General features: G+C 41.7%; 1 protein-coding gene and 1 long non-coding RNA gene across 5 annotated transcripts; one reads left to right on the top strand and one right to left on the bottom strand.

Moving 5' to 3' along the window:
* The first annotated feature begins 601 nt into the window (after positions 1-601).
* On the top strand, positions 602-27339 carry LOC140506087 (von Willebrand factor A domain-containing protein 5A-like). 4 transcript variants are annotated; one of them, XR_011967768.1, is made up of 20 exons: positions 602-701; positions 4276-4356; positions 5797-5848; positions 5964-6166; positions 6563-6785; positions 6937-7112; positions 7420-7534; positions 8347-8510; positions 8768-8856; positions 9067-9211; positions 10245-10324; positions 10604-10718; positions 11354-11518; positions 11995-12095; positions 12311-12546; positions 13144-13265; positions 13867-13953; positions 24473-24609; positions 24982-25108; positions 26040-27339. XR_011967768.1 is itself a non-coding variant. In XM_072612865.1 (20 exons), exons 3-20 carry the CDS (start codon positions 5806-5808, stop codon positions 26117-26119), a joined length of 2364 nt encoding a protein of 787 aa, XP_072468966.1. In that variant the 5' UTR covers positions 602-701; positions 4276-4356; positions 5797-5805; the 3' UTR covers positions 26120-27339. The 4 variants fall into 4 exon arrangements, 3 of the variants coding, with proteins under 3 accessions (XP_072468966.1, XP_072468964.1, XP_072468965.1); XM_072612865.1 differs by having other exon boundaries at positions 13144-13221; XM_072612863.1 differs by lacking the exon at positions 26040-27339 and adding an exon at positions 25260-26016 and having other exon boundaries at positions 13144-13221.
* LOC140506091 (uncharacterized) lies at positions 3359-19349 on the bottom strand. The gene is made up of 3 exons (XR_011967769.1): positions 16380-19349; positions 15627-15823; positions 3359-3846 (listed from the first exon to the last, which is right to left on the bottom strand). It is a non-coding gene; the product is annotated as an uncharacterized lncRNA (long non-coding RNA).
* Positions 27340-27655: the final 316 nt, after the last annotated feature.

The raw sequence follows: 27655 nt of genomic DNA, 5'->3' as shown, positions 1-27655 counted from the left end.
CCTCAGTAAGACAAAGTATCTTTTCCTGTTACAATAACCAGCTGACCTCTGTAGAATTCCCCTTGTCAAAAGAAGATTGTCTTGAACCAGCAGAATTGTCATGTATTGCTTCCCACAGTTACGGTATACAATTCAAGGTCAAGCTATAGACATCAGCTCTAAAAGGTTTCTTGCTACAGATATAACAGACCACAAATATATCCCTTGTGACCTCCCCCCCATTCCTCTTCACCCCCATTTTAGAGTAGTCACCAAGGTTGTATGTTTAATAAACTTTGTTTTTCTTTGACTTTAAGAAGTCTTGAGTAGAATTCATTGGAGCAGGACCCAGTGTGTCGGTATTTGGGGTACCTAGCACCCCTAAACCTCAGCAGTTAGACAAGAGAAATATTTTAATAGGCAAATAATGTCTTAGTATCACGCAAATAGCAACCCTGACGACCCCCTGAAAAAGAATGTAGAGAACCCCAGGGGTACACTGACCACACTTTGAGAATCCCTGACTGAAGAGCTTTTGGTGAAGCCTTAAGAGCCTTGTGGTGAACGTTTGAGTGCGGAGTAATGAATTTGCAGACAGTCCCTTGAATGTTGCTCACACAGTTTATAGTCAGTGCCTAGGGGAGGGCGGGGCTTTCTCGGAAACCTAAACAGTTGTATCTTTCACTTTGAGGGGAAACTAGCCAGTTGCCAGTGCTGACCAGGTAGGTATGGGCGCCCCCTCCCCAGAAGCTTGGATCTTACCCCCTAGTACTTAGCTAATGATGTGCGTGGGTTTCCCTCCAGCCCTCCCAGCCCCATCCCCACTCCCTCTCTCACCCTCATCCCCAGCCGCACCCGAACCCTCCCAGCAAGGGCGGCTGTTCTGGGTCCGACTCTGGGGCTCACATGTCTCTGTCCCTCCAGGCGGTCCGGGCACGGGGCAGCTTATTTGCTGGTCTTCCTGATGGCTCGCTGCCTTCCGTATCCCATGCCCTCCACGCCTATGCAGCGCTGGGACATTCCCTCCTGCTCAGAGTTTCTTGCCACTTTGAAGTCCGGTCTTCCTGGGGGCTTCCTGCGGGAGACATGTAAATAGTATGTGGAGGGTCCTGCTCCTGAATCCAAGGTCCCCTCTTCACTGGGTTTCCTCTTGCGTCCATGGCTACGGGTCTCCCATAAAGAAGTGGCGTCTGCACACCTGGGTACCGGCAGATCCAGGCCCTCAGGGATTTCTTATGCCAAGTAGGGAGGCTGTGGCGCTAAGAGGGAAGGAGAAAATCTCTAAATCTGGGCTTCGGTTTGTGGGCTTAGACTAGTGCGACCTTTGAAAACCTGTCTTCTCCCCCGGTCCCGCTATTAAATGCCTTAAAGACCTCCTAAGGTTGAGAGGAAGGGTTGTGCTTTGGAAAGAACTCCGGACTTGAATCTAAGATTCAGAAGACCTGAATCTGAATTCTGTTTCTGAACCTTGGACAAATCATTTCCCCGTTTCGTGGCTTTAGCTGTACTAGTTATGGAACCTTCCAGCGCTTTGGACCTTTATGAGAACTTTGGCCTTGTTGCCCAGGCCTCCTGTAGTTCACTCATTTTGTACAATTTCCTGCCCTGTCCCTTCCTGTTCTTTACTTAGAGCTGTGGAAGGGCAGAGTTTTTGTTCCAGCCAGATCTACTAATGCTGCAGGTTCTATTACCCTGAGCCTTGCCCCCTGTTCTGACAGCACTTTGCGGGCCCCACCCAGCCTTAGCTAGGATTTGCCTGATTGTTCCTGATCACATTCTTGCAGAAACTTGGGACTGGATGTTGAGAGTTGACTTGGAGGTGATAATCATTTAATATCATTTCTGGATTTTAATAAGGGGCAGAGCCTGAATTAACCAGAAGAAGAGGCTGGACCTAACAGCTTCTTTGTTTTCTGAGTAAAGTCAGAGAATACCTCTTCCTAGGTCAACAAGGTCAGATGGGGCTGACTTAAGAGCACTCTTTTGGAGACCCTTAACCCAAGACACTATCTTGAATAAAGGGATTTTTTCCGGTATCTTAATAGTTTGTAGACATATACTATGTTATGGCATAGAAAACACAGATATCTTGGGTTGTAATTTCAATTGACACTCTGTCAACTCTCATATTGTATTTGCCACCTCTTCACTTAAGAAAATTCCTTTCTCATGGTATAGTTAAACACATATAGACATCATAAATCTGAGGGACACAGATGTTCTTGGATTGTCCTAAAACAGACTTAAGCCTGGTCATTCTTGTAACAGTCAGAACTTATGGCTCCTTGTACAAATTTTCTAGCTTAGACTAGCCCAAAGGGATAAAACTATATGCATTAACATATCCCCTAGCCTGTTTGCTTCCTTTAATCAAATTTTGAGGTGAACTAGGTGTCATATGGCATAAATAAGGACTTCTGCACAGCTGAATTCTCTGGGTGAGTCTAGGTTTTACTGCTTTAAGGTGATAATTAGCAAGCATTTCTTAAACACCATGTGCCAAGACCTCTAGGTGCTACAGTGGATAGAATGCCAAGCCTGGAGTTAGAAAGACTCCTCTTCTGTGAGTTCAAACCCATCCCCAGACACTTAATTAGCTGTGTGATCCTGGGCAAGTCACTTGCCTCTCAGTTCTTCCTTTTTAAAATGAAGTGGTGAAGGAAATGTTAAAGCACTTCAGAACCTTTGCCAGGAAAACCCCAAAAGGGGTCAGGGACAGTCAGACAGGAATGAACCTGAACAAGAAAAAAGATATGGTAGGCAATACGCAAATGCTGATTACAAGGAAAAGCAAAAACAACTTCTGCTCTCAAAGAGCTCATATGCTGTGGGAAAAGAAACCATGAAAATAACTTAATATTTATTAAAATATTACTAAATACTAAATAAAAACTTGTTAAATGTTAAATACTTTAAAAAAAAGAGAAGTTAAGGCTGAGCATGGAGGGCCAAGGAACTGCTACAGGTCTTCAGAAGGGTAGGACCCATTCCCATCAATTTTCACTTTCTTGGTATCATGGAGAAGTTTAGCCAAGGTTAACGATGACTTCTTGTGGCTGTTTTGACCTTTTAGTATTCACTGAATGTTCAGAGTTGTGTCTTAGCTAACTTTTTAGAATTTTTTTTAAGTAGGTAAGGGCACCACTATTTCTTTTCATAAAATATTAGGGTGCCAGTGGGAAGTCTCCTTGTCATCCCCAGAGAGTCCGCTGTGGAGTGATACAGGTCAGAGACTGACCTGGCTCATGGTAGAGAAGAAGCTGGGAGAAGACTTCCCTAAACATGACAACCATCACTATACCCAATAGGATTGCTTGTTTAGAATTGTCAGGTCTTGATATAAATCAAAGCTATGAGTTGAGGAATAAATCATCTTTACTTGAGAAACCAGGTTAGATTCCAGGGTAGAAAACCTGTCGCCCTGGCAGCCAACTCACTGAGAAAGGTTCTGTCAGCAGGGTGAAGCCCACCCATCAAAATGCAGAAGAGACCAAGCTGGGTTGAAAGCAGAAACATTTTATTAGGAGGAAAAACAGACTCTAGTGCAGTGGTTCCTAGTACAAAGGAGCCCATAGCCTAGCAGAGGCAGGGGAGATTTATGCTTGAAAAGCGCAAAAAGGATGTTCATGAGGGGCTAGGAAAAAGAATAGACAATCTTTCCCATAAACAGGAGGACATAGAAGCACATGCTTTGAAGGTAAAGTTGACCACAAGGCTGCTTTGGACCGGTTTTGGGGGAGGGATTTCAGCTCAGCAAGGTTATCCAGTGAACACCAGCAAAGGAGTCTGGGAATGAGCAAAACTTTGGCTCACTGCTGATTGGCTTCTTTCAGCAAACAGGCTTTTATCTGTGTCCAGTGCATCTGCCTGGTAAGGTAAATCATAAAAAACAGACACATTAATCTCAGGGGCACTTCCATAGTTTCTTATCATTTGAGATAAGGGGAAGGAGGTGGTATGAGGTTGCAAGGTCCTAACAAAGGAGTCTACAGTGGCCCCTGGCAAGGAAACCCACTTCATTCTGGCTGTTTTGCTCTTCATGCCATGAATCCCACTGGAAGGGGGCAAGGACATTAGAAGCTGAACTCCAGCTTAGGCTAAGTTCCTTTCCACGATAAAATCTGTGGGTGGGGAGTTAGGGTACAATTCAGCCCAGCCTAATCGTGAATAAATCTCTTAAGAGCAGGAATTTAAAAACATTACTGAAATTCTGAAATTACTAAGATCATTAAGGGAATGGCAGGTAATATTTGGTGTTAATAATTTTCTGTCATAATGTTAACAATTTTCTGTCAGAAGATACTCTGATGAGAAGATCCAAGAACTAAAGCAAGGTCAGCAGAAGAGTTGGATAAAGACCAGTGACAGAAGAAAAAGGTATGGTAAATACTGTCATCAAAGTATATTGCAGACCACTGAAAGAGGACATCAGTAAGGACACTGACACACATCACAAATTTTACTCAGACATTTCAGTTCTCTAAACATCTACTAGAACCCTTTTTTTCTTCCTCATCTTCTCCAACCAGAACAGCTAATACTTTTCTGACTTCAATGATAATATCCTCCTTCAAAAATTGAAAGAAACCAACTAGGGAAAGTCCATTGTGAATTTGATGCTCACCAATAAGGAAGAACTGATTGTGAGTGGAGGGGACAGAAACTTTGGTGGGGAAGTCATCACTGCAGCTTAGAATGTGTGACAGAGAAGTAGAGAGCCAGGCAGAGTTTGACACAGGCTCTAGATTTTAAGAGCAGACTTCAAGGGGTACAGACACAGAAAATGTCGAATTTCATGACCCAGATTTCTACAGGTTTTCCAAAGCAGTAGCAAACCTCCTAAATATATTGAAGATTCCCTTTAGACGCTGAGGTTCTTAAAAACAGGAACATCTTGGTTTCTAAACTTGTTTCACAGTGTTTTGCACCCAGTAAGGGCTTCACAAATGCTTTGTCATTCATTCAACCAACCATTGTTGAATACCTCCCAAGACTGCTCTCAAAAATGAAATTCTTCAGTGACTCCCTTCAGGAAGACAAAGGGGAATAATAAATAGCCTAAAGAAAACCCCCTATGACCACTTGGAGAACTTTACAAAAAACTTAGAATTTTTTTTTTTAATAGTCGTAAAAATGGTGAAAGCAAGATCAGGTAATGAAAAATGAATGGAAAAGCATGCCTTTGTCATGTAAGAAAAACATACTAGACTACTGAAATATGGATTGAGCTAAGACTGCTAAGGAAATCTAAGGATGACCAAAAAAGAAGAAGAATCTGGCTTCCTTTAGGATTTGGGTCACAGCTTGGTAAGACTCAGAGAGGAGAGTTCAACAATAACACACTCTCCTTGGAAACAACTACAGCCCCTACCAACAGAAACAAGCCCATTTGTTGACTATATAGTTCCTCCCTGAATAAAGTAGGGACTGCCCACTTTGGGCATCAATCCTCCTCTGTCCCCTTACTTTACCTGTGCTGGAACTGAAGCCACCACTTCTCCTCTAGCCTTTCTGCATCTCCTACATGTTCAGCTATTGCAATTCTATCAGTAGGTAAGGCTCACTGTGCCTAAGTGAGTGAGTTAGTGAGTGAGCCTAGGGGAACTTGAATCTTGGCCTCACAGATTGAATGGAGACATGTCTATTCTGTCTGACCTCTTCTTTCCCTGTTTCCTGCCACCTTTGCCTGCCTTCCACCTGGTGGATTGTTTCTTGCAGAGAATTCTGATTCAATAAAAAACTGAGTCAGCAATGGTGTTGGAACAACATCTATGGATTACTTAAGAGTTCACTTTTCTTTGTTCTTATTTTAAATAGAGTTTCACCATGGAATACCCTTGTGGTCTTCTCACTCACTCCAAGCAGCCAGGTAAGTCTACCATGAGTACCAGCAAGGAAAAGAAAAAGGAGAGAGAACTCTATAGCCCTTCTGTGGAGTCTTTGGTGCTGAGAATTGAGGGCTGATGTGCATTTCCTTCCTCCAGTGCCCCTTAAGAGCATCTCAGTGGCTGTGTCTATCCGTGAGTTTGTGGCAGATGTGTCTGCAACCCTGGACTACAAGAATGAGGAAGCAGATCCTGTGGAAGCATTCTTTGTGTTCCCCATGGATGAAGACTCTGCTGTTTATAGCTTCCAGGCTCTGGTGGATGGGAAGAGTATAGTGGCAGAAATACAAGAGAAGCAGCAGGTAGTAGGGATGGTACCTCAGGCCTTTCCATTACATTCTTTCTGTTCAGTCAGTATGTTTTATTTGTAGTCTGAGCTGGAAACACTGAATTGCTTTTGTCCTCACTTGAGCAGCTATTTTGCTCATACTATTCTCTTCTGACAAATGAGGGGGTTGACCTAGATGGTCCTCCAGGGGCTTTCTGACCCTAAATCTCTGTTTCTTGACAGACACCATTTGGAGAGAAGTCAGCCTGAGTGGCTCTTGCTTCTCCCCCTGACCTTGCTGTCTTTTTCTTTCAGACTGCTTCCCCTAAGCCCTTTCCTTATCTCCCCTTCTGCCTCTCTCCTCCAAGACTTCTTTTCCTCTACTTGTTCCTAAGACATCCTCATTCCTGCTGTTCTTCTTGCCCCTCAGGCCCAGGAGAATTATGAAAAAGCCATCTCCCAAGGCCAACAAGCCTTCCTTCTGGAGCAGGATAGTAGCTCTGGTGACATCTTCAGCTGCAGTGTAGGAAATTTGCCCCCTGGCCAGAAAGCTTCTGTCACTCTGAGCTATGTTCAGGAACTGTCCCTGGAGGCAGATGGGGCTGTTCGCTTTGTCTTGCCAGCCATCTTGAATCCCCGGTATCTCCTGCAAGGTGAGGAGTCTGACTTCCTCTAGTAACAAAGGGATGGCAGAGTGTGGATGGAAGAACAAAGGGGATATCTGATTCTGCCTAGATCCTATGGCCTAGGTGAGAAAAGCAAACTTAATTCCTTCTGGGATCCTCACTGTGTGGCTCATTTCAGAGTCAGCTGAGGCAAACAACATCACCTCTTCAATTCCTCGGGTTCCTGGGAAGGAGCTGCCCTACACATTTAGTGTCAGTGCCAATGTCTGCTCTTCAAATGGCATTGAGAAGGTCGAGTCTAACTGTGTTCTGAGTCCCCTGCAGTATTTGGAAGATGACAAAACTGTTGCCCAGGTAACTAACTAGGAGGGGAGCACTATTGCCTTGGTTCCCCTCCTGACTTCCATACTTCAAAGCCCTGCTTTCTGTTTCCAGTTACTCTCCAATGTCCTGAACTCACATTTAACATGGTGATATTGTACACTCTCCATCTTCTTCTAGACCTTGACTTTTCTCCTTTCACATCAACTCCATCCCAAAGCATCTGACCAATGAGAAATTAACTCTGCAGCCCCTGGTTCTCATCGGGGAGTTCAGAAGAAGCTCCTGGAATTTTCCTTCTTTTCTTAGCATTGTTCTACTCTGCCCCATCCTCATTCAGGTTTCCTTGGCTGAAGGGCATCAGTTTGATCGAGATGTTGAGATTCTGGTTTACTACAGGGAAGTGAACACACCCAGTGTCTCTGTGGAGCTGGCCCAGGCTGATGCCAAACCAGGTGAGCCAATCTCAGGAGCTTGCTCACCATGCTGAGGATCTGCCCCCTAGGCATTCTGACATTCGTCAGAGAGGTACTGATAGACTTGTGAAATGGTTGTACTAATGATATGCAGTGGTGGTCTCACAAATCCCAAGAGGGTGATTCATTACCTTACTGAAAGAGAACAAGGAAGGATTTCATTATAATACCAAATATAGTATTGCTAAGGCTTAAAGAAAGAACAAAGTTACTGTCCTGACTGTTCAATATTGTGCTATCATCTTGTGACTTAATTTAAAGTCATAATTTCTTGTAGTCTCAGACCCAGAATCCCAGAATTGGAAGAAATAACATGGACCCTACTGTCTAAAGCAGGTTCTTTGTATAGAAGCTGTTGTCTAGCCATGGCTTCCCTTTTTGTTGGTAGGACCTTATATGTTATCCATCTTCAATTTATGGTGATTAGATTGGGCACATGGTTCTAGTTGGATGAACTCTTTTGGGATTCTCTCAAGTGATGTGTGACCCACCCAATTGTTTAGGTCAGTATATGTCTCTGAGGTACTTCACATGATGTCAAAGGATGTAGAAGTACCCTGTGCATGAGATGGTTCCTTGTCCTGTACAGATTGTCATTGGCAATTTTGTAAGTTGTCTTAAGTCCATTTGCAACTAGAACACAAATGCAAACCAAAAATAAGAGCTGAAGGTGTGATAATTAAACCTTCTACCTCACTCAGCTTCTTTCCCACATCATTTTGTTTTCTGGTGACATGTGGTATATATTTTGGTTATTTATTTTATTTCATATATTTTTAACCTCTGGGTAGGTTCCCTGATGGGAGATCCAGCTGTGATGGTGAGCTTCTACCCTGCCATCCCCAAGTCTCAGGGAAAGAACACTGCTGAGTTTATCTTCCTCGTGGACTGCTCAGGGAGCATGTCTTCCCGCATGAGTAGCACAGGTTTCCAGTTGCGCATAGATAGTGCCAAGGTACCAGCTTTTTTTCTCTTTTATGAGCCTCTTGCATACAGTTTTTTTCAGGAGTGAGAATGGAACTTGTGAGATTAAATTAATCTGGTAATGATTATTTCCTTATGTTGGGCTGAATTTGAAAGTGACCCCTTTAAGTGTAACTCACTGGGACTGGAATCATGGAGGGGAGAACAGGGTGAGACCCAAGTAGCACAAGAATGGAAAATGGCAGACTTCATTTTTTTTAATAATGTCTTCTCTCTCTTTCCTCTCAGGAAACTTTGGTCCTGCTGTTGAAGAGTTTGCCCCTTGGTTGTTTTTTCAATATCTATGGATTTGGATCATCCTTTGAGTCATTCTTTCTGTGAGTCTCTGGCTAGAGTCACAGAGCTGGGGAGAAGGATGGAGGGTAAAAGGGGAAGTTTTAGGGGAGATATTACAAATAGCATAGCTATGGAATTTGTGGTATAAGACCTGTCTTTGGAGCTGGGGCTTATGAGAAGGAGAGGAGGCTTAAATTCTTGACACTACTGGAAAATATCTCTCATGGAACTCTGATGTGTATGTGTCTCAGAGAGAGTGTGGAGTACACGCAGCAGTCCATGGAGGAGGCTGTGCGGAGAGTAAAGGCTTTGCAAGCTAACCTGGGAGGAACTGAAATCTTAGAGCCACTGAAGAACATTTATAGCAAATCCTGCAGGCCAGGCTATCCTCGGCAGGTGAGCAATGGGACTGGGACAAAGGGAGCCACCAGTCTTGTTTAGTTGGTGGGTCCTCCGCATTAATCCTGGCTGAAGTCAGCAGTGACCAAGTTCATTTGGAGGCAGTTGGGGTCACGTGACTTGCTAGTAAGTGTCTGAGGCTGGATTGGAACTCAGATCCTGCTGTCTCCAGGGCAGGTGCTGTATCTCTTGGGCCACCTAGCTGCCTCATGTTAAGTCCCTAGTAAGAACAGACTTGGGAGATCTAACAGAGTTTCCCCTCTCATAGAAGGATCTCATCCCTTGCCCTAGGAATGAGTCCTATTAGCTATACAATGACAACTGAAAATTCATTTTGCAATTTGTGATGTGCATGACATAAATGAGAAATTATATAAATGATAATCGTATTATTTATGTCATTTGATTCTTACAACAATTGTGAGGTTAGTCCTACAGATGTTATTGTCTCCACTTTACAGCTGGACCAACTAAGGTTTGGAGTTGAGTGACTTGCTCATGGCTATAGAACTAGTTAAGTGATAGAGACGGCTTTGAAGCCAGGCCTTTACTGATGGACTGTGAGTCCATCCTTCTTTCTATTACACTCACTGTCTCTTCAAATTATTGCAGAGTTCCAATGAAAGGTCTCGCTCACAGAAGACCCTGACTCAGCAGTTTAGGATGCTCTGAAAACTCCCAGTTTAGGAGGCTCTGAAACCTCTCAGGTGCCCTGAATGAACTACCTACATCACAGTTGCTGAGACTTTTTAAATGCTCAGCACAGTGGCTGGCACATAGCAGGTGCTTCATAAATACTTATTACCTTCTTCCTGCCACAACCCCATATCCCAGCTCTAATGGCATCTATACTGCTGCTGGCAAGTGGCCATCCAACCTCCCCTTATAGACACACAGTAATGTGGAGCTGAACAGTGAGGTAACCTGCTCTGTGGTGGGACAGGTGCTGTAGTTTGGGTCAGGAGAGCCCTGGGCTGAGGCACCTGATGTGGCTTTGACAGGATCTGTGCCTGCTTGTCTCCCTCTGCAGCTCTTCCTCTTCACAGATGGGGAGGTGTGTGATACATGGAAGGTCATTGCTGAAGTTCAACGTCACAGTCAGAATCATAGGTATGGTTTTCAGGATTCAGCCTGTGACACATACTTGCTCCTTGTGGCTCTGGGCCTCAGTTTCTTCATCTGTAATATGAAGGATTTGGACCAGCCAGCCTCAGGGGTTTCCTCCTGCCCACTATGATTCTGTGATGATGATCTGTAGATGGCTGGGTATGTTATCCCTCACCAGGAGTCCACCCCCTAAGGCATTTGTCCTCTCATTCCCCACTGAAGCAGGGGTTAGGAACCCTTTACTACGACTTCCATTAGCCAACTTCTGTCTTCTCATTGCAGGTGTTTCTCTTTTGGAATTGGAGAAGGGGCTTCCACCAGCCTTATTAAAGGTGTAGCTCGGGCAGGTGGGGGCACTGCAGAATTCATCACAGGCATGGACAGAATGCAACTCAAGGTGACCTGGTTTTCTGTTTTCCAAATGCATCTGTTCTACCCTGAGGCCCCACAAGAGCTCCCTGATCAGGGATATGTCCTTGTCCCCACACCCTGTGCTCTGATGATTTTTGTTTGGAGGTGGTTGGGAAGTCTGCCTGGTGGGTGAAGAGGGAACTTTCCCTTTCTACAGCCTTCCCAGCTGTAGACCTGAGAGTTCTTGAGTGTGGGGCACGGGATACCCCTGTGTGTCAAAGGGTGTTGAGGATGTTCCCTGGGAAAGTCTCTGGTCAAGACAGACAGATGCTTAAGAAACATGAACATTAAGGGAATGAAGGGTAAAGTCTGCCTGGGACCTTTCCTTGTTTCCCTGGATTTTCAGCTTCTACAACTTGGCTTTACTTTTTTTGTAATGGCAAAATTCCCACTCTCCCAATTTTCCTGTAAATGACAAAAGGAACTGGGGCCCAGATTGCAGTGATGTGTTCAGGAGTTTGGAAGAGTGTTGAAGCCAGGTTTCTCACATGACCAAGGAGGAGGAAATGTCTTTCAGCCCTTACTTAGCATCTCCCATCAAGTTCCTCCCTTCCTGTAAACCCTCCTTTTCCAGGGGTCTCTTCCAGCTCAAGCACTGCAGCTTCCATTGTGTTCCCCCAGGCCCTCAGGTCTCTCAAGCAGGCCCTGCAGCCAGTGGTACAGGATGTCTCCTTCACCTGGACTCTGCCCCTTGGGATGGAGCCTTCCTTGCTCTCCCCAGCTCCTATGGTCATCTTCAGGGGTCACAGGTTAATCATCTATGTCCGGTTGAAAGGGACAAATGCAGTAAGTCCCCCTCCCTACTTTTGGGCCCCATGGTTGTAATAGCCAATATCCAAACACTACCTTCGGCTTTTCCTTTTCTGTCAGTAGGTAGTTGATGGGCTCATCTAGAGGATGGCACATGGAAGGCAGGAACAAGTTCTCTAATTTCCTTTCCCTTCTGGTATACGTGGACCTTGATAATATTTTTTCCTGAATATGATTCCACTCTGATCTGGTGCAGTATATGGGACAGAGGCATGGCTCTGGGTTCCAAGGACATGGGTTCATTTATCACCTCAAATGACTTATGATCAGGAACAAGTCACTGAGCTCCTTTGGGCCTCTGTTCCCAGTTATGTAAAATGAGGGAGTCAGACTGCGTGTCTTCTGAGGTCACTGCAAGCTCTATAGCTATGATCTTATGCTTGTGATTTAGACCTCAAGACTGCCCTTAATGGGCAGTCTACTCCCTGACCTCTTTTCTTATCCTCTTCTAGTCCAAACAGGCAGCAGGTGAAGTATGTCTTTGCTACACACTCCAAGGTGAAGATTTCAGGAACACAGTGCCATTCTCCCTGGACCCTAAGGCAGATGACAAGTAAGAATGCTTGGTGATTCCTCCCTCCTTTTTCATCTGCCTGTTTTTGAGGGTTCTCTTCCTCCCTTTCCCATTAATCTCTCTCCTGTGGACCCAAACATCTATTTTTTTTATTGCCATTTGCTTTCCCCAGTTATTGGTAATCATTAGGAATTAGGGGTTAGGACTGCCTTGCCAGGTGCCCATAGGTAGCACAGATGATTGTCTTGTTCCAGACTGACCATTCATCGCCTGGCTGCCAAGTCCTTGATCCAGACCCTTGAAGGAAACTTACAGGATGCTGCAGAAGTGAAGAAAAGAGTGGTGGATGTTAGCCTTCAGTCGGGAGTTGTCTCTTCTCACACTGCCTACATTGCTATCAATAAGGAGCTCAATCAGCCCATTCAGGGACCCCTAACTTGGAGGGACATTCCATTGGCTGGTCCTTATCAGAGGGCCTTCAGAAGTGTAGGTAAGGTGGATCTGAGCCCCTTTACTTATATTCTAGAGATAAAACAGGAATATTGGTGTTTTGTATTTTGTATTTTGTGTTTTGTATTTTGATGTTTTTGTTTTTGTTTCTGGAAATTATGACTGGAATTTTCAGATGCTTTATTGGAGTAGCTTTTCTGCTGTAATGGGAAGGGAGGAAGCATCTCTTGGGGGAGATGGAAAAATCACAGAGAGAAAAGAAATAAAGGGGACTGGATAGAAGTATTAAGAAGCTGAAATCTTAGAGGGCAAGAAAGCCATGCCTGCTGAAATTATGGCCATTATTTGCCTATGTCCTTTAAACTACAGATATGTAGCTGAGTACACAATGTTGTGTAGCTGGGTATTACCTACCAAGAAGATATTGGGGACACACTCAACTGTTGTTATAGGGGATCACTTTGACACTTACAGAGACAGAAGCTCCTAGGGTAGGATCTTATCACTAGAGAAAGAGGTTATGCCAGGGGCCTCACACATTGAAGAATAACTTTCCTTCCTCTGGACTTTCTCACAGTATCTGACCCACAGATACTGAGGTTATTTTGATCTTAATTCCTGTCATGCTGGGTTTCAGGTCATTCTGCATCTCCTGCTTGCCTGTCAAACCTTGTCATATTCAACGGCCCTGTTAATGAGTTCTTCTCTGATTATGGTAACTGTCTGACTCAGACATTTCAATGATACCACCTAATAGAAGTAAGATTCCATTTTTTTTCTTTTATTTTGTATTTTTGCCTATTCCACCTGTAGGATTTTTCAAAAATATCTGCTGTATCTTCTAAGGTTACCTGCTCAGTATAAAGAGAAAATAGAAGTCCTCAGGAAGAACCTTTGAGTATAACCACAGTTAGGGATTGTGGTATGAATAATGGTCAAGGGAAGGAAATTAGGAAGTGTGGGTCAGATGTATAATGGTGTCACAAAAATGGCTAAAATTATCACCACTTTAGTCCTGTATCCCTTAAACTGCAGTTCTGTAGATGGGTTCAAAATATTTGTAGATGAGTATTACCTACCAGGAAAATTTTGGATGTTGAATAGCTGGTGTAAGGGACCACTTTGATACCTCCAGAGACAGAAGCTCCTGGGGGAGGATTTTTATGGCTAGAGAGAGGGTATGCCAGGTACCACACACCTTGAAGAATAGTCTTCCTTCCTCTAGATTTCCTGCCTGACCCTGGGATACTTAGAAGGTTGTTCTGATTTTAACTCCTATCCTGCTGGGTTTCAGGTACTTTTGTAACTCCTTTGCCCATTTCATTTTCATATGCTGCGTCTCTGACATCCAACACCTTAGAAGATGGTTGTGCTTTATCCGAGCCTGAAGATTTGGATGATTGTGATAGTTGTGGATTTTACGGTTCCACAATGATGTCTACCAGAGGTAACATTACATTTTCTCTCTTATTTTGTATTTTGGACTATTCCACCTGTAAGATTTTTCTAAAGTGCCTGCTCTTGCTTAACAAAAAAGAAGACTGCCATGTTTGCTAATTCAGCCCAACCTTCTTTTAAAATGGCATCACTCCAAGGTAGCCCAAGCATCATATTTAGAGAGGATTCCATGGCTAGAGGTGAAGGGAACTCTGGACTCTGCTTTAGATCATTGCCCCTTTGTGTTTTTAGATCATTACCTCTTTTACAAATGATTATTGCTTTGAGGCTTGACTCTGAAAAGTATTAGGCAAAGGAAGAAAGTTGACTTTTTTCATATTGTCATTGTGGGCCTTGCTTGACTGCCATGTACCCTAGTAACTCATATCATTTCTTCACAAAGGTATATTCTTCCTGGTGGCTAAGCATCAGCTCTTTCTTCTTCTTTTTTCTGTGCTCTAGTCTTCACCAGACTTTCAGTAAGAGCAGAGGAATCTTCTTTATGCAGGTTGGCACTGAACAGCTCCATCCTTTTCCGGGATGTGCTATCAGAGATGTGTCTGGAGTGCTCCTTAGTATGTGATCTGTGAGGTTATAAGGAGTCACTGGAATTTGTCAAGATGGGAAGTCACATGGTTAGGTCTACATTTTATAAACATCACTTTTGCAGATGTCTAGATGATAGATTGGTGTGGGGAGAGACTTAAGGCAGAGAGGACAGTGAAGAGGCAATACAATAATCCTAAGGATGGTGAATTAGGTTCATGATCATGTAGGTGGATGGAAAAGGAAGAGAGTGCTATGAGAGGTAGACATTATTGGACAACTGATCTGGCTGTGTGGGATGAATAAGAGGAATCGAGGATGACTCCAAGTTCATTAATCTGTCGACTGAGAGGATGGCTATGCCTTTAACAGAAACAAATTATGAAGAAGTTTGAATTTGGGGAGGAAGATAATAACTTATTTTGTGGACGTGTTGACTTTGAGATGCCTACAGTATCGTGAGTTTAAAATGTTGAATAGGCATTTGCTTATGTGAGACTGTAACTCTAGGAGGGAGATGTGGGCTAAAAATATAGAGTTAGGCATTATCTGCATGGAGATAATTAAATTTATTGGAGCTGGTTATGTTACCTACTCAGTATAAGGAGAAAATAGAAGTCCTCAGGAAGAATCTTTGAGTATAACCACAGTTACGGATTGTGGTATGAATAATGGTCAAGGGAAGGAAATTAAGAAGTGTGGGTCAGATGGAGAATAGTGTCACAAAAATGCTAAAATTATCACCATCTTATTCCTGTATCCCTTAAAGTACAGTTATGTTGAAGAGTATGTATTCAAGAAACTAAGAACATCTTCATTGTTAATTTCTGAAGATAGGTTGAGAAGGATTAGGATTGAGAAAAGTCTATCTGATTTGGAAGTTAAAAGACCATTGACAATTTAGGAGAGAACATTCTGAGTTTAGTAATAAGACTGGCAAGCAAGAAAGATATTGAGAGGTGAGATAATTGAGGAAGTAGAGGCAGAGAGCGTAAATAGCTTTTCATTTATATTTCCAAGCAATCATCTGGAAATCCCAGTCTTGATCTCAGTCTCGATCTGTTTTTCACTTCCCATCTCTACTTTTTCCTCCTGCATTCATCATGTAGCAGTGATTTAAAATCAAACAAAGCATACCTGTGGTCTTAAGATCTTGACTTTCTTGCTCAGTTTTTCATGATCTTCAGGAATGTCTTCTAGGTTTGTCCTGGTGACATTCTTTTCCCCTGTAGGATCAGGAAGAGTGAATAGTGGTTTTCGGTGAGATAACCTCAGGAGGTTCTCCTGTCATGTACTTGAATAAGAAAGCTTTCTTTTGTTATGGAGAAATGGATCTAGAGGATAAAACCAGAAGCCATAGTTAGAAGGTGGAAAGTCACAAGAAAAAGTTTGACATAAATAAAAAAACCTTATAAACTAGAATTATGCAATAGAAAGAGGGGCTGCTTAGAGGTAGTGAGTTCACCTTTGCAGGTGGTATCTAAGGAAAAGCGGAAGGGATGGTGTAGTGGGGATTCATGTAGGGTCATTTGGAATTTGACCAGAGAACAATTGTGGTTCCTCAAAATTCTGAAATTTTGTGATTCTCTGAGAAGGCTGAGTTAGTCAGGAAGTCATCAGCCATTTTTGCCTCGTATTTTTGACTATTTAGCAAATGGTCTTTCCAGTGAATCTACTTCAGCATTCTTCTGAAGGCTAAACATGTGCTTTACTAAAAGGACTGAGCTCCCAGCATCACTTCCTTGGGAAGCTCATCAGACTTATTCCATAGCTCCACATATTCTGCCTCTTCACTTTCTTCTCTACATTGAACTTGCCAACTTAACACAGGTGAGGACTCTCCTGTTCTTTATAACCTCCCAGTCCCCTGAAACATAAAGCTTTTCTTACCTTTCAAAATTCATGACATAGTAATATACTGAAGAATTTTGCTAGTAGTTAAAATTAAGGTCAGTTGCCTATAATAGGAAGACATCACTCTCTTCTCTTTTCTGGAAAATAAGGGGAAAAAATGAGGGCTCTTCCATTCTTTTGCTATTTAAAAAAATTATTAGGATAATTTGTTTTTATATCACTTTTGTTTCTAAATCATCCTCTTCCCCCATCCTTTATATTGTAACAAAAGACAGCCAGTCAACACATTAGCTGTGTCTGACAGTATGTCAGCATTTTTCCAAATCCATAATACCTCCAGCTTTGCACAGAAAGGAGCTTCCATTCCTTTCGAGAATATATCATTTGCACTGATAAACTGGGATAGTCAAGAGGCATTCCCCCAGAATTTCTTTTCATTCTTTCTTTTTTTTAACCAAGTTCTGTTAGTAAGTTAATTTTTAAATAAATAAGTGGATGTTGATAGGTAGGAAATATTAAAAAAGATAAGGCACAGAAATAAAGCATTTTGAGATTTCAGCAAGATTTATATAAACAGTTACTCCATAGAGGATTAAAATTAAATTGTCCTGTTTATTTTTCTTAGTACTTCAAACAAAAGATACATTTTTGAAGAATCTTCCATTTTAATTTTGGACACATAGGGCCCACTATAATTTGTAGTCATTTATACTCATTAAATTTGTAGTCATTAATATTGTTTTCTTTTTTTAAAAAAGAGACTATACAGACCTTGATTGTGTGGAAAATATTTAGTTTCAGCAGAACCAGGAGATCTTTGTGCACAGCAAGGACCACAGTGTGCGAGAGTTTTTTCTGGTAGACTTGGAATTTTGTAATAACGCAAAAACTTCTTATAAAAAAAAAAAATCCCAATGGTGGTTTTCTAAGGCAAAATGCCTTCCACACTCAGAGAAAGAAATATGGAAGTCATTCACAGAATGTAGCAGATCATGTTTGTGTATGTGTATGTGTTTGTGTATCATGTTTTGATTTGTAATATGATTTCTTCCATTTATTTTAGTCCGACTACATAGCATGACTATAGTGAAAATGTACTCAATAGGAAAGTATATGTAGAACCTATACAGTATTGTATGCAGTCGTGGGGAGGGAGGGGGGTAGTAGGGGGTAGGTGTGGGGGGGATAAAATCTCAATTGTATGGCAGTGATTGTTAAACATTAAAAAAAAGAAAGAAAAGAAAAAATAAGATATATCTATAAAAGCAAAATAAAAAAATAAAAAAAATTAAAAAAAATATTTAGTTTCACAGAACTGAATTCTGAAACTGTATAAAATGGTTAACGTTGAAGAGAAGTCTCAATAAGCTTACTTGGTAAGAAATATTCTTAAAGATGAATTATGTAATAAATTTGAATCTTGATATATATTCTTGTTTTTTCAAAGCTTTCTTCTTACCTCCTTACTTTCTAGTTGCAATTTATCAATACATCTAATTATCCAGAATAGAAGGAAGGCTTAGGGGTAGGAGTTTGCCAGTCAGAAATCAGCCAAAGTCCAGACAGAATACATAGACATCATTAGAGACTTCCTGAGATCACAGTACAGTAGGATGAACCTACTCTTAAAGGTTTCTTTCTGATTCAAATGTTAATCTAGCTCTTCAGTTATTTAATGCATGAATATGTATTACTGGAACTGCCAGATAGGTAAAGATAGATGGTATATTCTCACAGGGTATTGAAAAAGTCCTCTTGCTCTCCATATGTGCTCCTCTACCATTCTTATTAGTAGTTTTCATGGTCAAGCCTTTTCATTGTGCTTGGGGTGCTTTTCCCCTAGTTATTTCTTTCTTTAAAAAATATCCCATTTTGTTTTTCTTCCAATTACGTGTAAGAACAATTTTAATCATTTTCAAAAAACTTTTTGAGTTCCAAATTTTAATCTTCCCTTTCTCCCTGCTCCCTCTCCAGATAGTAAGCAAACTGATGTAAGTTATAAGTGTGAAATCATGTAAAACATTTCCATATTAGCCATTTTGTGGAAGAAGCCTTGCAGGAAGAAAGGAAAAGAAGGAAGGAAAAGAAAGAAAGGAAATCAAGAAAAGAAAGGAAGGAAGAAAGGAAAAGAAAGGAAGGAATGAGGGAAAAGAAAGAGGGAAGGAAGGAAGGAAGAAAGGAAGGAAGAAAGGGAAGGAAGGAAAAGAAAGAAAGGAAAGAGAAAGGAAGAGAGGAAGGAAAAGAAAGGAAAGAAAGGAAAGAATGAAGGAAAGAAAGAGGGGAAAGGAAGAAATGAAGGAATGATGGAAGAAAAAGAAAGAAAGAAAAGAAGGGAAAGGAAGAAAGGAAGGAATGATGGAAGGAAAAGAAAGAAAAGAAAGGAAAGAAGGAAGGAAGCGAAGGAAGGAAGGAAAAGAAAGGAAGGAAGGAAGAAAAAGAAAGAAAGGAAGGAAGGAAGAAAAGAAGGAAAGAAAGAAAGAAGGGAAGAAAGAAAGAAGGGAAGGAAGGAAGGAAAAGAAAGAAAGGAAAGAGAAAGGAACAGAGGAAGGAAAAGAAAGAAAGGAAAGGAAGGAAGGAATAAAAAGAAAGAAAAGGAAGGAAGGAAAGGAAAGAAAAAAAGAGAAATTAAGAAAGGATGGAAAAGAAAGAAAGGGCAGAAAGAAGGAAGGAATGAAGGAAAAGAAAGAGGAAAGGAAAGAAGGGAGGAAGGAAAAGAAAGAAAGGGAGGAAAAAGGAAGGAAGGAAGGAAAAGAAAGAAAAGATGGAAGGAAGGAAGGAAAAGAGGGACAGGAAAGAAAGGAGGAAGAAAAAGAAGGAAGGAAGAAAGAGAGGAAGGAGCAAAGAGAAAAATAGTATGCTTCAGTCAGCATCAGATTTTTCTCTGGAAGTTGACAGCATTTTTGATCATGAGTCATCATCATATTGCTGAGAATAGCCAAATCATTCAAAGTTCTTCATTGTACAATATTGCTGTTACTATGTGCAATATTTTCGTGGTTCTGCTCACTTCACTTTATATCGATTCATATAAGTTTTCTGGTTTTTCCTGAAGTCAACTTGCTTATTATTTCCTTTTTTTTTAAAATTAATTTATTTATTTAACGTTTAACATTCTTTTTCACAGAATTTTGGGTTCCAAATTTTCTCCCCCCTTGTCCCCTCCCCCCACCCCAAAACACCGAGCAATCCAATTGCCCCCATCACCAATCTGCTCTCTCCTCTATCATCCCTCTCTACCCTTGTCTCCATCCTCTCCTCTGTCCTGTAGGGCCAAATAACTTTCTATACCCCTTTACCTGTATTTCTTATTTCCTAGTGGCAAGAACAGTACTTGACAGTTGTTCCTAAAACTTTGAGTTCCAACTTCTTTTCTTCCCTCCCTCCCCACCCCCTCCCTTTGGAAGGCAAGCAATTCAATATAGGCCAAATCTGTGTAGTTTTGCCAATGACTTCCATAATAGTCGTGTTGTATAAGACTAACTATATTTCCCTCCATCCTATCCTGCCCCCCATTACTTCTATTCTCTCTTTTGATCCTGTCCCTCCCCATGAGTGTTGACCTCAAATTGCTCCCTCCTCCCCATGTCCTCCCTACCATCATCCCCCCCACCCTGTTTCTCCCCTTATACCCCACTTTCCTGTATTGTAAGATAGGTTTTCATACCAAAATGAGTGTGCATTTTATTCCTTCCTTTAGTGGAATGTGATGAGAGTAAACTTCATGTTTTTCTCTCACCTCTCCTCTTTTTCCCTAAATTAAAAAAGTCTTTTGCTTGCCTCTTTTATGAGAGATACTTTGCCACATTCCATTTCTCCCTTTCTCCTCCCATATATTTCTCTCTCACTGCTTGATTTCATTTTTTTAAGATATGATCCCATCCTCTTCAATTCACTCTGTGCACTCTGTCTCTATGTGTGTGTGTGTGTGTGCATGTGTGTGTGTGTAATCCCACCCAGTACCCAGATACTGAATAGTTTCAAGAGTTACAAATATTGTCTTTCCATGTAGGAATGTAAACAGTTCAACTTTTATAAGTCCCTTATGACTTCTCTTTGCTGTTTACCTTTTCATGCTTCTCTTCATTCTTTTGTTTGAAAGTCAGATTTTCTTTTCAGGTCTGGTCTTTTCATCAAGAATGCTTGAAAGTCTTCTTTTTCATTGAAAGACCAATTTTTCCCCTGAAGTATTATACTCAGTTTTGCTGGGTAGGTGATTCTTGGTTTTAGTCCTAGTTCCTTTGACTTCTGGAATATCCTATTCCACACCCTTCGATCACTTAATGTAGAAGCTGCTAGATCTTGTGTTATCCTGATTGTATTTCCACAGTACTTGAATTGTTTCTTTCTAGCTGCTTGCAATATTTTCTCCTTGACCTGGGAACTCTGGAATTTGGCCACAATGTTCCTAGGAATTTCTCTTTTTGGATCTTTTTCAGGTGGTGATCGGTGGATTCTTTCAATATTTATTTTGCCCTCTGGTTCTAGAATATTAGGGCAGTTTTCCTTGATAATTTCATGAAAGATGATGTCTAGGCTCTTTTTTTGATCAAGGCTTTCATAATTTTTAAATTGTCTCTCCTGTATCTATTTTCCAGGTCAGTTGTTTTTCCAATGAGGTATTTCACATTATCTTCCATTTTTTTCATTCTTTTGGTTTTGTTTTGTGATTTCTTGGTTTCTCATAAAGTCATTAGCCTCCATCTGTTCCATTCTAATTTTGAAAGAATGATTTTCTTCAGTGAGCTTTTGAATCTCCTTTTCCATTTGGCTAATTCTGCTTTTGATAGCATTCTTCTCCTAATTGGCTTTTTGAACCTCTTTTGCCAAATGAGTTAGCTTATTTTTCAGGGTGTTATTTTCTTCAGCATTTTTTTGGATCTCCTTTAGCAGGGTGCTGACCTGCTGTTCATGCTTTGCTTGCCTGTCTCTCATTGCTCTTCCCAGTTTTTCCTCCACCTCTGTAACTTGATTTTCAACATTTTTTGAGCTCTTTTTGAGCTCTTCCATGGTCTGACCCCATTGAGTGGGCTGGGATACAGAAGCCTTGACTTCTGTGTCTTTCCATGATGGTGAGCATTGTTCTTCCTCATCAGAAAGGGAGGGGGGAGCTACCTGTTCATCAAGAAAGTAACCTTCTATAGTCTTGGTTTTTTTTCCCTTTTCTGGGCATTTTCCCAGCCAGTGACTTGACTTCTGAATATCTTCTTCACACCCACTTTGCCTCCATATCCACCCAGCCAGCACTTGGGGTCTGAGATTCAAATGCTGCTCCCCAGCCTCAGGGCTTTTGGTGGGGGCAGGGCTGCTATTCAGTGTGAGAGCAAGTTCAGGTGCTCAGGTGGGGGCAAGGCTGCCTCCAGGGCTCAGTTCCCTCAGGGGATTTATGCAGAGACCTTCAACAATGGATCCGAGCTCCTGCCTGCTTGGGGAGCCCCTGTCTGCTCCCACCTCCACTGCTGTCTCCCGAGGGGGCCTGAGTTTTGGGGGCACCCCACTCCCCTCTCGACCTGCCAAAGAGACCCTCTCACCAACCCTTGTCACCTGTGGGTGGAGGGACCCACATGGCTGCTGGAGATTCTGTCCCTGAAGCCTGCTCGGATCCTCTCCTCTGGGCGGCGCCGGGCGGCCAACGCAGTCCTGGGCTCTGCTCTGCATCCGCAGTGCAAAGAACCTTTTCCGAGAGGTTTTCAGGCTCTCTGGAACAGAAATCTCATCCGCTCCAATGTTCTGTGGCTTCTGCTGCTCCAGAATTTATTGGCAGTTCTTTTTTACAGATATTTTATGGGCTGTGGGTTCAGAGCTAGCGTATGTGTTGTGTTTTTACTCCGCCATCTTGTCTCCGCCTCCCAGAAGCTGCTTATTATTTCTTATAGCACAATAACATTCCATTATAATCATATACCAGAACTTGTTCAGGCATTTCCCAATTGATAGACAATCCCGCAATTTCTAATCTGTTGTCATCCTGAAAAGAGATGCTATAAACATTTTTGTACAAATAGGTTCTTTCCCCTCTTTTTCTTTTCAGTCTCTTTGAGATACAGACCTAACAGTGGCATAGCTGGATCAAAGGGTACGCACAGTTTGAATGCCCTTTGAGCATACATCAAAATTGCTCTGCAGAATGGTTTGATCAGTTTACAACTCCACCATTTGTGTATTAGTATTCCAGTTTTCACACATCCCCTTCGACATTTATCATTTTCCTTTTTTGCCATGTTATCCAACCATTGGATGTGAGGTGTATAAGATTTCAGAGTTGTTTTAATTTGCAATTTTCTACTCAATAGTGATTTAGAGCATTTTTTCATAAGACTAGACATAACTTTGATTTCTTTGTGTGAAAATCATCTTTTCATATCTTTGGACCATTTCTCAATTGGGGGATGTCTTGTATTCTTATAAGTTTGACTCAGTTTTTCTTATATACTTGAAAAATGAGGCATTTATCAGAGAAACTAGCTATAATTTCTCCCTCTCCCCAGGTATCTGCTTTCCTTATAATCTTTTGTTGCATTAGTTTTGTCTGTGCAAAAACTTTTTGATTTTATGTAATCAAAATTATCCATTTTACATCTGATAATGCTCTCCAGATCTTGTTTGGTCTTAATTTTTTCTGTTACCCATGCATCTGACAGAAAAACTATTACACGCTTTCCTGATTTTCTAATGGTATCGCCCTTTATGTGTAACTTGTGTACCCGTTTTAACCTTATCTTGGTATACAGTATCAAATTGCTCTATGCCAATTTTCTGCCATACTGTTTTCTAGTTTTCCCAACAGATTTTGTCAAATTGGAAGTTTTTGTCACAAAAATCTGGATTTTTGCCATTTCTATTTTATCCTCTGTTTCTAATATATCAGGGCAGTTTTCCTTGATAATCTCTTGAAATGTGATGTCCAGGACATTTTTGATCATGGTCTTCTTGTAGTTCAGTAATTCTTAAATTATTTCTCCCAGATATCTAGGTCATTTGATAAGAAATTTCACATTTTCTTTTTTTTTCTATTCTTTTAATTATGTTTTATCGTATCTTGATGTTTCATGGAATCTTTTGCTTTCTCATGTCCAATTCTAAATTTTTAAGGAATTATTTTCTTCAGTGAACTTTTGTGTCTTTTTTTTTTCCCCATTTTGGCTAATTCTATTTTTTTAAGGAGTTATTTTTTGGTGAATTCTTGTATATCTTTTTCCTTTTTTTTGGTTTTTTTTTACCAAGGTGCTCATCTCTTTTCCCAGTTTTTCTTCTGCTTCTCTAATTTTATTTTAAAAATATATTTTAAATCTTTTAAAAATGAATGCTAAAAATATCTACATATAATTGAGAAAAAAGTAAAATATTATTTAAAATAGTATCATTAGAAAAGAAATAAATAAAATTCTCTTTAAGCTCTTCTGTAAGTACATTTTTGGGGCTCAGACCAATTTACATTTTTCCTTGAGGCTTCACATGTATTCATTTTGACACTATTATTGTCATCTAAGTTTGTGCCTTGAATCCTCCCTGTCACCACAGTAACTTTATACAGTTGAATTTTTTTGTTTTTTCTCATTTTTTTCTGCCTGTTTTGTGACTTTGTGACTTTGTACTTGTATGTGAGTATTTGGCTCTGCTCCCACACTGTCCTATGCCTCTTGTACCCAGGCTCTGGGGCCTTGCTACTGGCTTTCATTGGGCCTCAGGTCCTAGATGCTGTCTTGCACTGGTTAGGAGAGTCTCCCTGCTGGCTTGAACTATGGGTGGGCTCTTGCTGCTGCCTGGCTAGGGGTGGTAGGATGTAAATACTGGTCAGGAATGGGGGCAGGATTAGCTGGTGGCCTCTACTGGGGACCAAGCCTTGTTGTCCTTTTGGTCTGGCAACCCTTGCTTGTACTAGTGTAGGGCCTCCCAGGTGGATTGCCCTGGGGGTCAGCAAGGCCTTGGGGGAATTTGGGGGCACTTGCTGTCTGAAGCCCCTTGGATATGAAACATAGGGGCTCTCAAAATATCATTAGGGCAAGGAGCTTTCTCCATTTTACCCTCCTAACATGTGCTGTTTCTCTCTAGTAGGTCTTAACAGAATGACATTTTCCCTCAGCTGCTGTGGGGGTGTGAGTGACACTGAAGTTTACTGTTTATTCCCCCAGACACATCCCCTCCAGAGTCTGCACTTGTACAGCTGATTTCCCTTCAGAAGGCAAATGGTTCCTGGGAACTGGATGAAGCTCTGGCCTCAGTCCTGGGTGTGAGTGTTCAGAGTGCATTGGCTTCATTTCCTGATCAGGTAAGATTCCAGAGAGAGCAGGGGGTAGGATGGAGTGTGTATTATGGGGAAAAGCAAGAGAGAGGGAGCAAGGAAGAACAATCTACTTTGGAACAGAGTGATGAGAGCCGTTGCCCATTAGATGTGGTCTGTGACTAAGAGAGGTTGATGGAAATACTTTCTAGACCTTAAAGGTAGATAGCTCCTCATGCTCAGCAAACATTTGTTCATTCAGGAGAGCAGTAAGGGCAGGGAACTGGAAGGAGAAGTAGATAATCTATCTGGGGTCAGTTCTTTCTATGGCCTTGGATGGGACAGGAACCATCCAAAGGTTTGTCTGCCCCTTTCTGGGGTCCCCCGACCCTGAGACCTCTGGTTCTGTATGTTCTCTAGAGTAAAGATGTCCCAAGGTGGGCCACTATCTTGGCTGTTGTGTGGATGCACAGCTGCAGTTGGGACCAGAGAGAAGAATGGGAACTTCTGGAAAGGAAGGCTGTGGCATGGATCCAGGCTCGATCAGGTAAGGATCTGCCTTGAGAACCTTTCTCCTTGTAAATCAGGAGATTTACTTTTCCCTCAGGATACTGCCTGATTAATCTGTCTGGGGTGGGAGATGGAAGGATTGATGGTCTGATTCCTTTTTGTTCTACTTTTTTGGTCTTTCAACCCAGAGGAAGAACTCACACGTAGTGAGGGACATGGAGGAGACATGAGAAGAAGGTTGGAAATGCCCATGGGAAAGGGTGATGGGATATCAAGAACTTTTGACAGAGTAGTCTTGGCTGTCTTCACATTCCTTCTGCCAGGCTGCTAGCATCCCTCCTACTTTAGTCCAATGGATGCCCCCAGGATGAGCCCGAGGCTGATGTAACAGCTATTCACTCCTCTGGGTTTCAAGAATATCGTACCTCCAAAGTGTTCGTGAAGCTAGAAAAAGCGAAAAGGGAATTTAAGGGATGAGAAAAGAGAAGGAGCATGACTCTTGGTGTGAAGATAGTACTGCCTTGTGTTAAACATAATAAATGTTTAAAGCATGTTTGCTGTAGCTAGAAATGGGAAGGGAAAGGCAGAATAGGAGTAGAAGTAGCTCAGTAGTACAGTGGATAGAATACTGATGCTAGAGTCAGGAGGATCTGAATTCCAATCTGGCCTCAGATGCGTACTAGCTGTGTGACCCTCAGCAAGTCCCTTAACCCTGTTGCCTCAGTTTCTTCATCTGTAAAATGATCTGGAGAAGGAAATGACAAACCACTCCAGTATCTTTGCCAAGAAAACCCCAAGTGGGGTCAGAGAGAGTTGTACACTATTGAAATGATACAACCACAAGAAGAGGAGAAAGAATGAATAAAATAAAGAGGGATGAAAGGAAATAGGATACAGACTAGTGAAGTGAATTTACTTCTCTGCTTTTCCTGGCATTTGTTGTATTATCCATCATCTTGTGTTTCCAGACTCCTCCCTGGGTGAATGCATCAAAGCTGCCAATGCTTTCCTGAAATCATCTGTGGATCCTGCTGTCTTTGGCCTGTGAGAGTAGAAATGGAAGCATTTATCTTTGGCTGCTGCTCTTTGCCCTTATGCTGCTAAAAACCTGTTGATGTGCCTTCCTTTTTGATCATAATCATTCCTCATAGGGGTCGGTCCATTGCAATTCAAGTGTTTATCAAAGACCCTACTATGTCTTGGACATGAGCTAACAGCTAATACTATGAAGACAAAAGTGATAGTCTTCTCACAAGCAGCTTGCATTCTTCTGAAGAAAGCAGCAAGTATACAAATTAGCAAATCCGAACATACACACAAAATAAATAAAAACAATTCTTTTTGGGGGAAAGTGGAGAAATAGGCAGAAGAAGTAACAACTGGAAGAATCAAGAAAGGCCTGTTTGGGTCCACAAACACTTTTATACTAGACCATTCTTTGTGGTTACCAGGATCTGTCACTGCATAAAATCCATGAAGTTCAGGACTGGGGAAGGTAGATGCTGCTCTCGCTTTTCCCCTTCCCCCAAGCAGAGTATCTCAAGGCACATGAAAGAAAGAGTGCTTCCCCTCTATTTCATAAATGAGCAACAGAAGGAGGGAGGTGCTAGTTTGAAGTATCTTTTACTCTATGTGTAGGTAGGGATTTCACTTTAAAGGAATGAAAATTGAGATAAAGGCAGGACATGCATCTATTATGACATGTTATTGTATAACAGAACTAGAATTATTTGCTTTAGATGACTTTAAAAAATTCTTGTAAGACTTTATCTTGCGTACTACTTGGACAAAGATGGTAAACAGGTAAGGACCCCAAACAAAGGCAGCTAGGGGTGAAAAGTTTAACATAATTAGGTTTAACTTGGGGCATGGGCTTGGGAAGAGATATCTGAACTGTTCTGGACCATTCTGATATTGTCTGTGTGGGCTTTATATCCTCTGCTTACAAGCACTGATGAGCTCCCCATGCCACCTATGGCATCTGTTAGAGACATAGAGACTAACTTGTGCTCATGGAGGTGGAATTCTATGACTGTGGGCTGCGGGCCCTTGGCTTTTATGCCCTGTTCTCTGCTTGACAACAATCGTAGTAGAGAGATCTGGGATAGAAACAAGCATCTGCCTCTCTCTGAGATGAAGGAAAAGGACTTCTCTGCATGTTACAATCTTATATCCTCACTTGCTTTGTCATGGGTATGTAAGCTTTTGATAAATCCTTTTATTTGCTGCAAATATTCTATTACCCAGAATAAAATGACTTGCCTATTAGTGCTGTTTGTTTTAGCTGGTATTTTCTTCTGCCTAGTCATAGTATCCTGGTTCTTACATCCCTAAGTTGCTGTCCTGATTGCCTGCTTTCCCAGTGGGCAAACACCATCCCTTCTGCTCTTTTTCTCCATATGTGCCCAACTGTCCCATATCATAAGCAGGACCCTATAATTCAGCCTGTCACCCCAGTTCCCTTGGGTTGGAGATACCTGTGGCAGGATTTCCCAGGAATGTCTAGATAAGCCTGCAATTCATGGCATTGGTGGAGGAGAAAGAGCAAAGGAATGATCTAGCATCCTTAAAAATCTGCCCAGGT

This window comes from Notamacropus eugenii, chromosome 5 (assembly GCF_028372415.1).
Source record: "Notamacropus eugenii isolate mMacEug1 chromosome 5, mMacEug1.pri_v2, whole genome shotgun sequence".
In the NCBI taxonomy this organism is placed as follows: Eukaryota; Metazoa; Chordata; class Mammalia; order Diprotodontia; family Macropodidae; genus Notamacropus; species Notamacropus eugenii.
Note: the sequence above shows the minus strand (reverse complement) of the source record. Positions and strands in the feature narration are given on the sequence as shown.